Raw genomic sequence first — 14,491 nt, forward strand, 5'->3', positions numbered from 1 at the left:
GGCTGCTAATTATACGTTTTTTTCTAGGTGATCCCAGCTTGTCAAACTTAAAAAAGGACACCGCCAGGATCAACATCAAGAGGAGTGTGGGTAAGTATATGTAGTTTAATATGTCTACCAGCTATAAAAGATTATTTTTGGAAAAAAATTTGAGCGGATCTAGTTCCAAAAGACCTGCTCACAATAATAAGGGCATCTTAAACAAACTAGGGCAGTTTCTATTATGCTGTTATGGATTTCTGGCAATTGTTATGGACCTGCCCTCTAAGTGTTAGGTTTTGGTGATCTGTGGTTGTCTGAATCCATTTCGTAATGTCCTATGTATCCCTGAAGTCACTGCGTCCAGCTGTGGCCACTTGGAGGCTTCCAGTCCCACGGTACTGCCAAAGACTGGAATGTGCAGCCAAAACACAGTGGGGGAAATTTGTGTCCCCATGCATGATGAAACTCTGCCCCTCAGACATTGCCCTATACATCATGAGTCAGTGCTGGCATACAATTGGCATAACATTGCTGTACTAACCAGTGATGGTTCAGCTGCGGGTGCGGTGCGGGTGCAAGTTCTAGCCCATTCCACCATCAGCCGCTCCCCTGTATCACGCCTTTTCTACGCCCCCTTGGCGTGGAGGAGGTGCAAAGGAGAAAATGATCAGAATTACCGGCGATTCACTATTAAGAACATAGTTCAAAAACAATAATTTTTGCAGTATGTGCAGTTTGCCTGTGTAGTGTGCAGAGGGCGCTAGATGCAGGATTTCTGGCCCACGTTCTGCATGAATCTGGCGCCCCTGCACTGCTCCGACAGAGTGTACTACTTTTTTGGTGCACCTTTTACATCGAGCGTGCAACACTTCTGACGGACCTTGCATGTTAAATCTGGTGCACGGTCCGACTGAGCAACGAAATGCCCACTTCAGTGCAGAAATTTGTGTCACCTGGGGTCACGGGTCACGTGTGGCACATTTATGGTGCAGACACTTCTTAAATACCTGTGCAAGCAGTTTACACTAGAAAGAACTTGCAAAGTCCAAACAGAAAAGTCCAAACATGGCCCTTAGTAAATGTGCCCCATTGTATACAAAGTAATCCTAAAGTAAAACCAAAATTCCTGATAATTAGGAAAATATGCATGGTATTACATGGAAAATTCCTTGAAGTTTACACTGGGTTTATCTATATCAATGTATACCATATATATTGTATTCTTACAAACAAAGGTTTTGGGATTCTGGTGGGGTTTTCTCCCCCTTCAACCTGGTTACCTCCTTAACCGCTTAACGCTCAGCGTCCGATATATTGGACGCTGAGCGCGGTGATTTAGCGCTCAGCGTCCGATATATCGGATGCTGAGCCGATGCCGGTTCAGCTCAAGATCTGAGCAGAAGCGGCATCGGGAAACACAGGGTGCCGGCTGTGACTGATAGCCGGCACCCCAGTGTAACACCCACGGAGTGGGCTCAGCGATCAGCGCAACCGCGGCATCTAACATGCTTCTGGGGGTCTTTCCCCCACGATCTGGGCCCCTCGAACCGTTTTCAGTGTGCGCCGATCGCTGCTATGGCATCTCTGGGGTCCGATCTGGACCCCAGTGTTGCCTGCAAAAACTGCCGGTAAGATGGCGTCTATGACGTCATCTTACTGGCACAGTGCCAGCCTATGCAAGTGCTGAACTTGGGGTTGATTATATAGGGGGTTTTGATGCTAAATATGTAAAATTTCATTCAAAATCGGGCTGAGCGTTAAGCTACAAAATGTCTGCATCCTTAAGGGGTTAATTACCCAACAATATCCCCTGTTTTTTGTGTATATTCGCTCATACTATCTCATAGACCCTAATGATCACATTCTGATGACTTAAAGGAAACCTACCACTTGAAGTGGCAGGTTTCAGATGGAAATACCGAGCAGCAGCTCAGGCTGAGCTGGTGCCGGTGCTTATTTTTGCTAGTGTTTTAAACCGCGGTATCGCGGTTTAAAACACTTTTTAAACTGTTTAGCCGGCGCAGGGAGATACGCGCTCGGCGCTTACCATGCGCGCGACCGTCCGCGCGGCTACATAGGAAGTGAAGGAGAGCCGCGGGCATGGTAAGCGCCGAGCGCGTACCTCCCTGCACTGGCTATATAGTTTAAAAAGTGTTTTAAACCGCGATACTGCGGTTTAAAACACTAACAAAAAAAAGCACCGGCACCAGCTCACCCTGATCTGGTGCTCGGTATTTCCATCTGAAACCTGCCACTTCAAGTGGTAGGTTTCCTTTAACCTGAGCAAAGGTCATCAGTGTCAAAATGCACAGGGAGCCTGAAAACCCTTGTAATGGGCATATCCCTCGAGGTCCGAAGGGGTGATGGTGATGTATTGTCATCATTTAATTACCATAGAACATTGCTTATGGTTAAAGTAGCCGTAATTTATTGGTATGTTTATGTCTATAGTCACCTTCCAAGATTAAAAAAGTAGGGTTGTTTACTCCAAATTAAAAAAAAAAAAAGCCCTGTGCCTCATCTGTTCACAATTTGTATCCCTAAAAGCAGCTCCCTCCTATTCATTGTATTCTAATTCTGGGCAAACCCCAATGAAATTTTGGTAATATTTTTAATATAGTTTTGCTACGGAAAATTTTAACATTTCTCCCGTGCTGCACCTGAACTCTGGAATGCACTTCAGTCTAAATTCTAGCACTTAAAGGCTTCTTGAAGTATTATTCCTTGTTTTTCATGCTTTTTACTGCATATTTATATATCTGCAGCATCTCTCTCCCGCTTCTCTCCTGGGCACACAGATCACAGCTGGACATGTGGCTCATTCAGCATTATTTATAACTCCCTTGGCACTTCCCGGTCGCTGCCCATAGTACCACAACCTACTGCATCACACCCCTCTAATATGATCACTCCTCAGCGATTGTATTATATAATCCCAGTCTCGGTATGTTAATGCTATGTACAGTATGGGGGGGGGGGGGGTTACGTGTCAATGGGTTAGGTGCGAGATGCAATCCTAATGGTGGTAGGTGAGAGGTTAAGTCGTGTTCTGGAAGGTGAAAGGTTAAGTGATGCTCCGGCAGCATGGGATTAACGTCGGATATAAATCCCGTCACGCTTTTTACAGTCGCTATCATTGGAAAAAGCTCTCGTTTATAAGCTGGATTGGAAAATTTTTTTGCTTAGTGCTTATGGACTATAAGGGGTGTATTAGTCTGCATATGTTTAGTATTAGGTCTGTGTGTATATAGTGGACTTATCTCATGTTGTATCCGCATCTTAGCTGACAACATGCATCCAGTGTTACTCTTTTTTCCCACGCTCGCCTCTTTTTCTCGTATATCCAGTCTCCCTTCGCACCCCCCCCCCCCCACCTCTTGTTTCGCACACATATATATTCTGTCTCTTTCATTGCCTCTCTACACTCCTCTATCTCACACATCCCCCTCCTCCTCTCGCTCTCCCATCACAGTGCAGTGTGTATATGCTTATAGCTGCAGTATACAGGGACATAGAGAGATTTTTTTTTTTTCGTGCAAGCATTGCCACAGCAGCCGCGCACACACTCATGCCTGTTCACATGCCAGCAGACTTATGTTTTCACACATGCGTGTTCTCACACACGCCAGCTTGCCGTGCAGCTGAAAGGAAGATGCACAACGGTGGATTCGCAAGGTGACGACTCTTTTTGCAAATTTGGGGGGTGAGGGGAGAGTGGAAAGGGTAGGGAGGAGGTCTGCAGTAGAATGAGTGGAGAGGGGAAAGTGAATCAATAAGCCCCCGGTATTATGGGAATAGCAGCGTGGAAGAAAGGCAGGTGCATCCACAGGACTCGAGATCGGAAAGGAAAAAGGTGAGAGAGGGCAATTGGCTATTACACATGAAAGGTGGAAGCGAATGGGTTGAGGGAGGGTTGATGGACATGAGCGGAGTACACAACTAGCTGGGCTACGGAGAGTGTGGGTCAGGAAGAATAGGGGCATTAGCAGGGGGGTATGAGACCCAGCACGAGATAATAGCCTCAGGGAACATCATCAACTGAGAAGAAGGCAGAGAAGGGAAGATGGATAGGAAGGAAACAACTTATACCTCAGATATAGGACACAACGGAATGGAGAGGATTAGAGGATTTATTATTATCATTCAGAGGAGGAACACAACCACAAATGAAAAGGAGAAAAAAAAAAAGGCCTAAAGTCAATTACACTGCGTAAAGTTAAAAGATGGAAATTTTCTAATGTGGAGAAGATCTCGCTCCAATCCAAATACCGTAGCTCAGGTTTTCACGGCACAAGACAGGAATTATTTTAGGATATCGGGTACGATGACAGGTGCCAATCAAGACGCCGATGTCACAATGAACAGCTTTCAAGGAGTATTAGGAGTGTGACTGTGGTGCATGAATAATTCCTAAAAAGATCCCGGGCTCCCTTGATGGATCAGTTTATCAGTTAAAGGCACAGGCTCAGTGAATGTGTCATAACTAGGCAAATGACATACTTACTTTTTACCTATCCAAAGTGACACCGGAGCAGAGGCTTCCTGGAGTTGAATGTCAAAGCTTCCTCCTTGTCTTCTGCTAAATGATTAGGGAATTACATAAACAGTAATTACCCGATCAACGTTTTTTTATGGGAAATTGCGCTTCCTGATAATAAGCCTTTGGGGCTACGGGAAATTCATATTCGTCAGTGTTGCTTGGGGAATTCATCAGCCAAATGCACTCTTGTCACAGGATGACAGTAGATCTAAGGGGGGCGGATTATAAATTCCCCGGGCTCTTATGATTGGTTTTCTCATGCTTTTAAAGTGACTATTTCCACTACTAGATACATTTTAGGGATTTGATATTTTTACCACACTATATCATATACAGGAGTCGGTTTATCAAGATGGGGTCTAGATTTTAAACAGTCATGTCTTTACTTATGTAAATATGTGTTTTACGCATAATAATTTTGGAGTGTATTTTCTAAAAACTGTGTGTTTCCAATTGGGGGTGTGTGTCCTAATACAGACCGATGCTGTCAATGCTGATTGGATAGAGTTGTAGTATAAAGGGACACACTGTCAACCCTCAACTGTATTTTCTAAAAACTGGGTGTTTCCAATTGGGGGTGTGTCCTTATACAGACCAATACTGTCAATGCTGATTGGATAGAGGTGTAGTATAAAGGGACACACCCTCGACTGTCATTTTAGTCATATTTCTTTTGAGAAATAATACTGATTTTTAGAAAGTAATATGTCCGGAATTGATATTCCATGGAAAATAGAAGTCTGTACAAAGTTAGAAATGTCAGGAGCAGTGACAAGTCTTCTCTGAGTAATGAAATGTCAATCTGGCACCGGGTGCATTAGTGATGAATTTATTTAAGACTTGAGCTAGGATGTTGTCCATATGTTCCCACCAGGTATTTGGATAGGGATATTCTTGCTTCTCATTGTCATGACTGTATGATGAAGGCAGGTTCAGTCATTGGATAGAGAGGAGCTCATTACTTCAGGACTGCCACTTCTCTTAGTAAGGGTTGAAGCATTGATGTCTATGTTGCATTGATATACTTTGCAGATACTCCATGCATTGTTGCTAGAGCAGATCCATTCTAAATCAACACTGAGCTTGTGTTACATGGCCTTTAAATAATAAGCTGAAGTCGAAAGTTCTTATTCCAATACATAGTACTTGGTCGATTTGGTTGGGTACCATACAGTTGGGCTTCCACATGCGGCACCGCTTTATGGCGCTGGTGACATAGCTGGTGATGACCAAGTAGAGCTAAGAGTTTTGGACAATACAGTACAAATAAGAATTTCTTGTAGTCGGTATAATAAAGTTACCTAATGCTTTCCAGGACTCTTTCTATTGGAAAATTCTCATCTGGCAATCACTCGAAAAAGAGGTTTAAAGCCTGAGGTGAGTCCAATGATATTAATGGGGTCCTGCATATTACATTTTATTTACATTGCCTTGCCTACTTGTTCCTGATTGACAGGTCTCATTGCTAAAACATGCTGCTGTATTGAACTAGTAATCAGGGGCCATCTGCCAGTATTCAACAGCAGACATCTACAGCTCTGTTTACTTATTATTACCGTATATACTCGAGTATAAGCCGAGATTTTCAGCACAAAAAATGTGCTGAAAAACCCTAACTCGGCTTCTACTCGAGACTATTTAAACAAAAAAAGTGTACTCATCTCCCGACGCCTCCCCCCCAGGAGGTCCTTTTCTGACCATCGATGTTCCGGCTCCGTGTGGTGTTGTCGCTCGAGCTGTGACATCAGCGGTTCGCTGACATCAGCGCGAGGTACCGCGCGGAGAGAGGGAGCCGGAACACCAATGGACAGAAGAGGACCTCCCGGGGGGGCGTCAGCCAGTGAATACACTTTTTTTTTTCTTATAGGCTGGGCATTCCTCGTGAGGGGCTGTATACTAGGAACAGGGAGCTGCTGGCTATATACTAGGGACAGGGGCCTGCTGGCTGCATACTATGGACAGGGGCCTGCTGGCTGTATACTAGGGACAAGGGGCTGCTGGCTGCATACTATGGACAGGGGCCTGCTGGCTGTATACTAGGGACAGGGGGCTGCTGGCTGTATACTCAGGGGATGCAGGCTGTATACTGAGGACAGGGGCTGCAGGCTGCATACTGGGGGGTCAGGGGCTGCAGGCTGCATACTGGGGGTCAGGGGCTGCAGGCTGTATACTGGGTGCAGAGGCAGCAGGTTGTATACTAGGGGCAGGGGCTGTAGGATGTATACTGGGGGCAGAGGCTGCAGGCTGTGTACTGGGGGAAGGGGCTGCAGGCTGTGTACTGGGGGGTAGGGGCTGCAGGCTATATACTGGGGGGCAAGGGCTGCAGGTTATATATTTGGGAGGCAGGAGCTGCAGGCTGTATAATGGGGGCATGCAGTGGCTGGCTGTATACTGGGGGCAGACTGGGACCATTGCATTTCATACCCTTGGCTTATACTCGAGTCAATAGTTTTTTCCAGTTTTTTTGTGTTAAAATTAGGTAACCCGGCTTATACTCTTGTGGGGTTATGCTAGAGTATATACGATGGGTATTATTAGGGGTAGAAAATAATACTGTGTGAAATGTTTTACAAAGTGCCTTGTTAAAAGTTGAGAGAGAGTTCTGTTACATCATTCAGCACTTCATGTGATCAGGCTGATGTCATCTAAGGTCCTTTACCATGTAACATTTGCAAAATCTGATCACATGAAATCACAGCATGCCTCCATTAAAGCATGGGAAGAAGTAGAAGTCCATGGAGGCATGCTGTGATTTCATGTGATAAGATGCATACATGGGGTAAATTTTTCAATAGACCTTAGATGACATCATCCTGGTCACATGACTTGAAGTGCTGAATGGAGAAGACATGGGGAGGAGTAGATGGGAGGGGTTGAACAAGCAGGACATGCCCCCTGTGATGGCAAGTAAGAAAAATTTGATTTATGGGGATGTGAGGGAAACAAAGTTTAGCTTAAATAAGAGTGTCAGCTAGTAAATAGGGCTCTATAGGAACCTGTCACTAGCTGCATTTGTGAAAAATGTGATGACAGGTTCCCTTTAAGCTTTCTTTGACTTGAGCTAATTCAGGTTCATTAAAAGTAATGACTATCAATATAAGAAGTCATTGGCCCCTCCTTTAAAGGGCTTTGCTGCCAACAAGTTTGAATAAGCCCTAATTTGAATGAGCACTGATTGGTGGGTGGACCAACCCTGTGCCCAATGTTGGCCAGGGATTATATCAGAGTGACATTTCCAATATATTAAAGGGGTTGGCCACTTCATCTTTTTTGTTTTTTTGTAGCAGGGTATTATTATTATTATTATGAATAAAATCATAAGGTAGATTGGTCATTGATCAGTTAGGATCACATGACCCTCCATCTGCGGCCATTTTATGGACAGGGTTGTCTCATGATGAGGTAAAATATATTCTGAACCAGGGGTTTTACTTTTACATTTCAAGAAAACAGTGCAGGACTTTTATTAGATGTATATTGGTAAATGACCAAATACCATACATTAAAGAAAACATATATTAAAGTGAACAACCCCTTTAAGAATCTAGCCCTGGTGAGAAGCTTCAGCTACAGGGTCGGTAGTGCTGATAAAAATAGCGCCCGTCAGAATTTTTTTTTTTGCGTTAGCATTTTAAATGCATCTACACAAAAGCTTTTTCTCCACACTAATGAACGGCGAACTGCTGTGAGGGGAAAGCCATGCAGCAAAACGAAAAAGCAGCTTTCTAAATCATGCAGCATCTGGGAAGAAGGACTCTGCTCCAAGGGACTCAATGTTATCTCAGCTTCTCGTGTCACATAGACCTCAATGGGTGTGTGTTTTTTAAGCAGAAGTCACATGAACTGTCAGTGCATAAAAATCGGCATCTGTAGTATAAGAAAAAAGCAACACCTAATGTCTCAGCACATAACATTGTCACATTACCGCTATATCCCTGTAACATGCAGTGGGTTGTGGACTCATTGGGGAAAATAAACTTACCAGTCCCTGCGCGTTCCCCGACGAGAATGCACTGTGCCGCGATTCACTACCAGCACGCGCCCGATATCCTGCATGTGTCGCTTCCCCGCTCAGGTCCGACAGTTCACCTTCTTCTTCCTGGTGCATGTATGTGCTTGAGCTTGCGACACAATTTAAATGTTAAATCCAGCACTCAGTCCGAATTAGTCGGATTGTCCAACGGCACCGCCCCCCGATTTCTGTCGCGGGAAAGCCGGCACAATCTGGTTGCCTGCGACACAATCCCCGGCGCGATCCCCGAAAAGTCGGGAAACCAGACGAAAATGCGCCTGCGGGACCCTTAGTAAATAAGCCCCATTGTGCCACCCAACCAGATACTGCCATAGTTGTCTAAGAGATCTGATTGGTTTTCAACTTTTAAAGGTGCTCAGTCACCAAATTTTACCCCAATAAATTACTCTTTCAATAAATTATTCTCATTTTTAAATTTACCTATTTAAAAAATTCTCTTTCACATTTCTTATGAAAACGAGCAGAGAAGAGTCGCTTTTTGCCTGACATGAGTCAAGTTTAGAGGCTGCAGGGGGCGTGTCAATTTAGATGCCCCTATCTTCAGTTCTATAGTACCTGTGAACATGATTCTGGTGTCATATTATAGATAACATCTGGCTTGTGTTTCTGGGAACCAAAAAAAATTCTGATATACAAGCAGTTAAAACTACCGTATATACTCGAGTATAAGCCGACCCGAGTATAAGCCGAGACCCCTAATTTCAACACAAAAAACTGGGAAAACCTATTGACTCGAGTATAAGCCGAGGGTGGGAAATGCATTGGTTACAGCCTCCCAGTATATAGTCTGCCAGCCCCTGTAGCATACAGCCTGCCCAGCCCCTGTAGCATACAGCCTACCCAGCCCCTGTAGTAGGAAAAAAAATAACACTGTACTCATCTTACCGACGTCCCCCATAGGTCCTCTTCTGTCTCAGACAGAAGAGGACCTATGGGTGACGTCAGAAAGGTGAGTTTTGTCTTTATGTTTTTACTTGACTCGAGTATAAGCCGAGTTAGGGTTTTTGAGCACAAATTTTGTGCTGAAAAACTAGGCTTATACTCGAGTATATAAGGTATTGGTGGAAAGGGAATTTTTATTTCCAGCTCACATTTTCAACTTCCAGAGGTCTAATGCAATGTAAAAGATACGTTTTTTTTCCTTTTAATATGAAAACAAAAGCATTGTCTTAGGCAGGGCCGGATTATAGGGAGGGGGCGCACAGGACGCGGGCCCCAGGGCCCCCATCACTTTGCCCTTAAAGGGGGCCCCCACCAAAGGTGGCCGATTCGGGCGGTTGCAAGACTGTGTATAGTTATTATAGGGGGCTGCATATAGTTATTTTAGGGGGATCTATATAGTTATAGGGGGCTCAATATAGTAAATGGTACTGTATATAGGTAATGTTGGGGGATGTATATAGTTATTGCTGGGGGGCTATACATAGTGATTACTGGGGGGCTGTATATAGTGGTTGCTGGGGGGCTGTATATAGTGGTTGCTGGGGGACCTGTATATAGTGATTCCTGGGGGAACTGTAAATAGTGATTGCTGGGGGAGCTGTATATAGTGATAGCTGTGGGAGCTGTATATATTGATTACTGGGGGATCTGTATTTAGTGGTTGCTGGGGGAGATGTATATAGTGATTGTTAGGGGAACTGTATATAGTAATTGCTGGGGGAGGTATATATAGTGGTTGATGGGGGAGCTGTATATAGTGGTTGCTGGGGAGTCTGTATATAGTGGTTGCTGGGGAGTCTGTATATAGTGATTGCTGGGGGAGCTGTATATAGTGATTGCTGGGGGAGCTGTATATAGTGGTTGCTGGGGAGTCTGTATATAGTGGTTGCTGGGGAGTCTGTATATATTGGTTGCTGGGGAGTCTGTATATAGTGATTGCTGGGGGAGCTGTATATAGTGATTGCTGGGGGAGCTGTATATAGTGGTTGCTGGGGAGTCTGTATATAGTGGTTGCTGGGGGAGCTGTATATAGTGGTTGCTGGGTGGCTGTATATAGTGGTTCCTGGGGGAGCTGTATATAGCGGTTGCTGGGGAGTCTGTATATAGTGATTGCTAGGGGAGCTGTATATAGGGGTTGCTGGGGAGTCTGTATATGGTGATTGCTGGGGGAGCTGTATATAGTGGTTGCTGGGGGAGCTGTATATAGTGGTTGCTGGGGGAGCTGTATATAGTGGTTGCTGGGGGAGCTGTATATAGTGGTTGCTGGGGGAGCTGTATATAGTGGTTGCTGGGTGGCTGTATATAGTGGTTCCTGGTGGAGCTGTATATAGTGGTTGCTGGGGGAGCTGTATATAGTGATTCCTGGGGGCTGTATACAGTGATTGCTGGGGGAGCTGTATATAGTGATTGCTGGGGGAGCTGTATATAGTGATTGCTGGGTGGCTGTATATAGTGGTTCCTGGTGGAGCTGTATATAGTGGTTGCTGGGGGAGCTGTATACAGTGATTGCTGGGGAGCTGTATACAGTGATTGCTGGGGGAGCTGTATATAGTGATTGCTGGGGGAGCTGTATATAGTGATTGCTGGGGGAGCTGTATATAGTGATTGCTGGGGGAGCTGTATATATTGGTTGCTGGGTGGCTGTATATAGTGGTTGCTGGGGGAGCTGTATATAGTGGTTCCTGGGGAGTCTGTATATAGTGATTGCTGGGGGAGCTGTATATAGTGGTTGCTGGGTGGCTGTATATAGCGGTTCCTGGGGGAGCTGTATACAGTGATTGCTGGGGGAGCTGTATATAGTGATTCCTGGGGGGCTGTATACAGTGAAAGCTGGGGGAGAGGTATATAGTGATTGCTGTGGGAGCTGTATATAGTGGTTCCTGGGGGAGCTGTATATAGTGATTACTGGGGGCTGTATATAGTAGTAGATGGGGGAGCTGTATATAGTGGTTACTGGGGAGCTGTATATAGTGATTACTGAGGGCTGTATATAGTGGTTGCTGGGGGAGCTGTATATAGTGATTGCTAGGGGCTGTATATAGTGATTGCTGGGGAGCTGTATACAGTGATGACTGCGGGGCTGTATATATAGCGAATACTGGGGAGGCTGTATATGGTTATTGCTGGGGAGTGGTATATAGCGATTGCTGTTCCCTACCTGGACTACATTCAATGAGGGCCCCCATCATATTTTGCGCCCAGGGGCCCCCACCAAACTCAATCTGGCCCTTGTCCTATGTACTAAGAACCAGAGATGGGGGCATCTGAAAGGACGCTCCTCCTGCAAAGTCTAAACATGACCCATTTTGGGTAAAATCTCACTCTTCTCTGCTCATTTTACATGCCTTTGGAGGGAATTTTTTCATAGGTGAATTTCACATAAAAGACAGAATTCTAAAAAGGACACTTCATACAATGGGGCAGATTTATCAAGCTGTCTAAAAGTAAGAATGTTCTTAGTTGCCCATAGCAACCAGTTACAGCTCAGCTTTCAGTGCTCATGAATATTTTAAAGTGGAGCTGTAATTGGTTGCCATGGGCAACTAAGAACATTCTTACTTTTATACAGCTTGATAAATCTGGCCCATATTAAGTGTCAAGTCCTACTTTTTAGCAGGTAACTGCACCCCTCATGCCACCCACTAACCTGACTGCTGGTGCTGCTTCCTAAGGCGAGTGGCTCAACTTGCCTCATGGCTGGTGCAACTGTGGACACGAATACACAGCTTCAGGAGTCAATAGGCAGAAATTGGAATAGAGACAGAGTCATGCACAGGTTGGGGTCAGGATTGGGTCTGCTGTCAATAGCAGGACAGAAGATCATTGTGGGACCTATGACGCTCAGTCAACTTCCTGTGAAGGAAGGTGACTTTTTTTAACCAACGGTGTATTGGGATTGGTCTCGGACACATTAACCATGGGCACAGACAGGAGAGAGGAAGGAAGCTGACTGCTGTTCCCTAGCACTTGTGTTCAGGACCGACGTCAGCACTGGGCATACCTGGGCAAGTGCCTGGGCCCAGAGCTGCTGGGGGGGCCCATATAAGGCTGAACATAAGGAATCCATGGGGGTGAAGGGACTGTATCTGATGAATCCATAGGCTTTATATAAAATAACCATGAGGGGTGGTTTGGGATGATAAACTATAGAATATTTTAGGGAACAGGAAACTATTTTAGTTTCTGAATTTTTAATGCCACCACATGAGTCCACTGCAAAGGGGCCCACTGAGGCTCTGCCGCCCGGGGGCCTGCTGAAACCTGGAGCCGCCACTGCTTGCGTTTGTTCTTTCTATTTAATTTCTGCCCCTAGATTTTGGACAGATGAAATAATAGCTGCTTGACTATTGATCTATACGCTCACCCGCCAAAAATCTTTAAAGCAATGAGCCCCCATTACTCAAATTCCTTCAAATGTGCACTGTTAAAGCAGCCTGACAGCACTTCATTGACGCTCTTAATTGAAACCACTTCAAGTGATATGTTAGCGAACGGCATTTACGGCTCATCTCTGCTATATACCATTTACACTAATCTCTTATGGAGCACTACGAGGAGGGGGGCATTAGGGAGACTGTATTTTCAATCAGTGTTAGCTCCTTATGTGCAAAACCGGAGAGGATGCAAACGTAGCAGGAAAACCTTTCCCCTGATGGGATCTGCTGTAAGTGGATAGTATATACAGAAGACGGTTGTCATAAATGCAGCAGGGATAATGCTGACAGTGTCAGAGAGCAGCCCCTTGCTAAGGCTCATATCCCTCATTATGTGTGCCAATTACCTGATATATACCGTATTTTTCGGACTATAAGTCGCACAAAAAATCCTTTGATTTTCTCAGAAATCAAAGGTGTGCCTTATGGTCCAGTGCGCCTTGTATATGAACCATACTTACAGACAACAGCCGCCTTGAACTGTGCACAGGTCTGCCACCTGCTGGTCATTCATCCTTATAATCAGGTGAGCCTTATAATCCGATGTTCCTTATTTATGAACCTAGACGTTTTAGCAGGCATTTATTGATGGTGCGCCTTATAATCCGGTGCACCTTATAGTCCGAAAAATACTGTACCTTAGATATATGTATATATGTATTATATGTATATATCATTCTGCCCTTACTGTACTATAATCCAGCTCTACAGAGGAGGAAAGAGGGAGGGAGAGAGTATCAGTCTGAACCAATCATGAGGCAGGAGGTGTCTCATGCTTCCACCCAGAGCCTTTCTGACTAATTAGCATCATTTTTAAAGTTGATTTTAGAAGGAAGGAGGCCATGGATAACAAATATAAGAAGATTAGCTCAGTCGCGGTGGCTCAATGGGGCAGATTTACTTACCCGGTCCTGTCGCGATTCAGCGGCGCGTTCTCCGACGCTGATTCGGGTTCTGCCCGACTAAGGTCATGCCCCCGATGTCCACTAGGTGCCGGAATTCACCTCCTCTGTCTCGGTGTATGTGAGTGCTATTTTTGCGACACGATTTTTTTAAAAAAAATTCTGCAGTTTTTCCGAATCCGGCAGGTTTTCCGACGGCCACGCCCCCGATTTCTGTAGCATGAAAGCGATCGCGTGCGCCAATATCCCGGGGCAATTCGGAGCAAATCGGAAAAATTCTGGAAACCCGTCAGGAAAACGTGATTCTGACCCTTAGTAAATGTGCCCCAATGTATGAGTAAGTGTCCCTGGTTCACCATGATGGATTTTGATGATAGATTTCCTTTACCAGAGCTCATCTAAAAAGCAGGAACGTACATTTGCTGCAGGGAAGTGAATTGTTATGTGAGTTTCTTTACTCCATCTCTAGGCCGATCAAAGGTGTTTTCTTCTTTTTTTCTGTGGTAATCCATGTTGTATTTCAACATTCTGTGCAGAATTTTCAACGCACTGGTTGTAATCCAGATCAAACTGTACCCCTTGTTATCTTGCTGTTTCAAAACTATGATGGGAGCCCCCCCCATTGATTAGTCCTATTTAGTGGGGCCGAACCGTGGCA

At 45.0% G+C, this 14,491-nt stretch overlaps 1 protein-coding gene across 5 annotated transcripts in view; it reads left to right on the forward strand.

Annotated features, from left to right (window-relative positions):
* Nucleotides 1-14,491, forward strand: part of LOC140071104 (sodium/calcium exchanger 1-like) — an 82,745-nt gene that overhangs the window by 7,909 nt on the left and 60,345 nt on the right. For 3 of the 5 annotated variants that reach the window (XM_072118401.1, XM_072118405.1, XM_072118406.1), the window contains exon 1: nucleotides 3,389-3,657. The exons of 1 other annotated variant lie outside the window; for it this stretch is intronic. Coding sequence is in view for 1 of the 4 variants with exons in the window: in XM_072118406.1 (XP_071974507.1) it covers nucleotides 3,467-3,657 (191 nt within the window). In the remaining 3 variants the exon portion in view is untranslated. Of the gene's footprint in view, nucleotides 1-3,388; nucleotides 3,658-3,736; nucleotides 3,836-14,491 lie in introns of those variants that run through there. One more of the 5 variants, XM_072118404.1, reaches the window with a different exon arrangement.

Source organism: Engystomops pustulosus, chromosome 7 (genome assembly GCF_040894005.1).
Source record: "Engystomops pustulosus chromosome 7, aEngPut4.maternal, whole genome shotgun sequence".
NCBI lineage: Eukaryota > Metazoa > Chordata > Amphibia > Anura > Leptodactylidae > Engystomops > Engystomops pustulosus.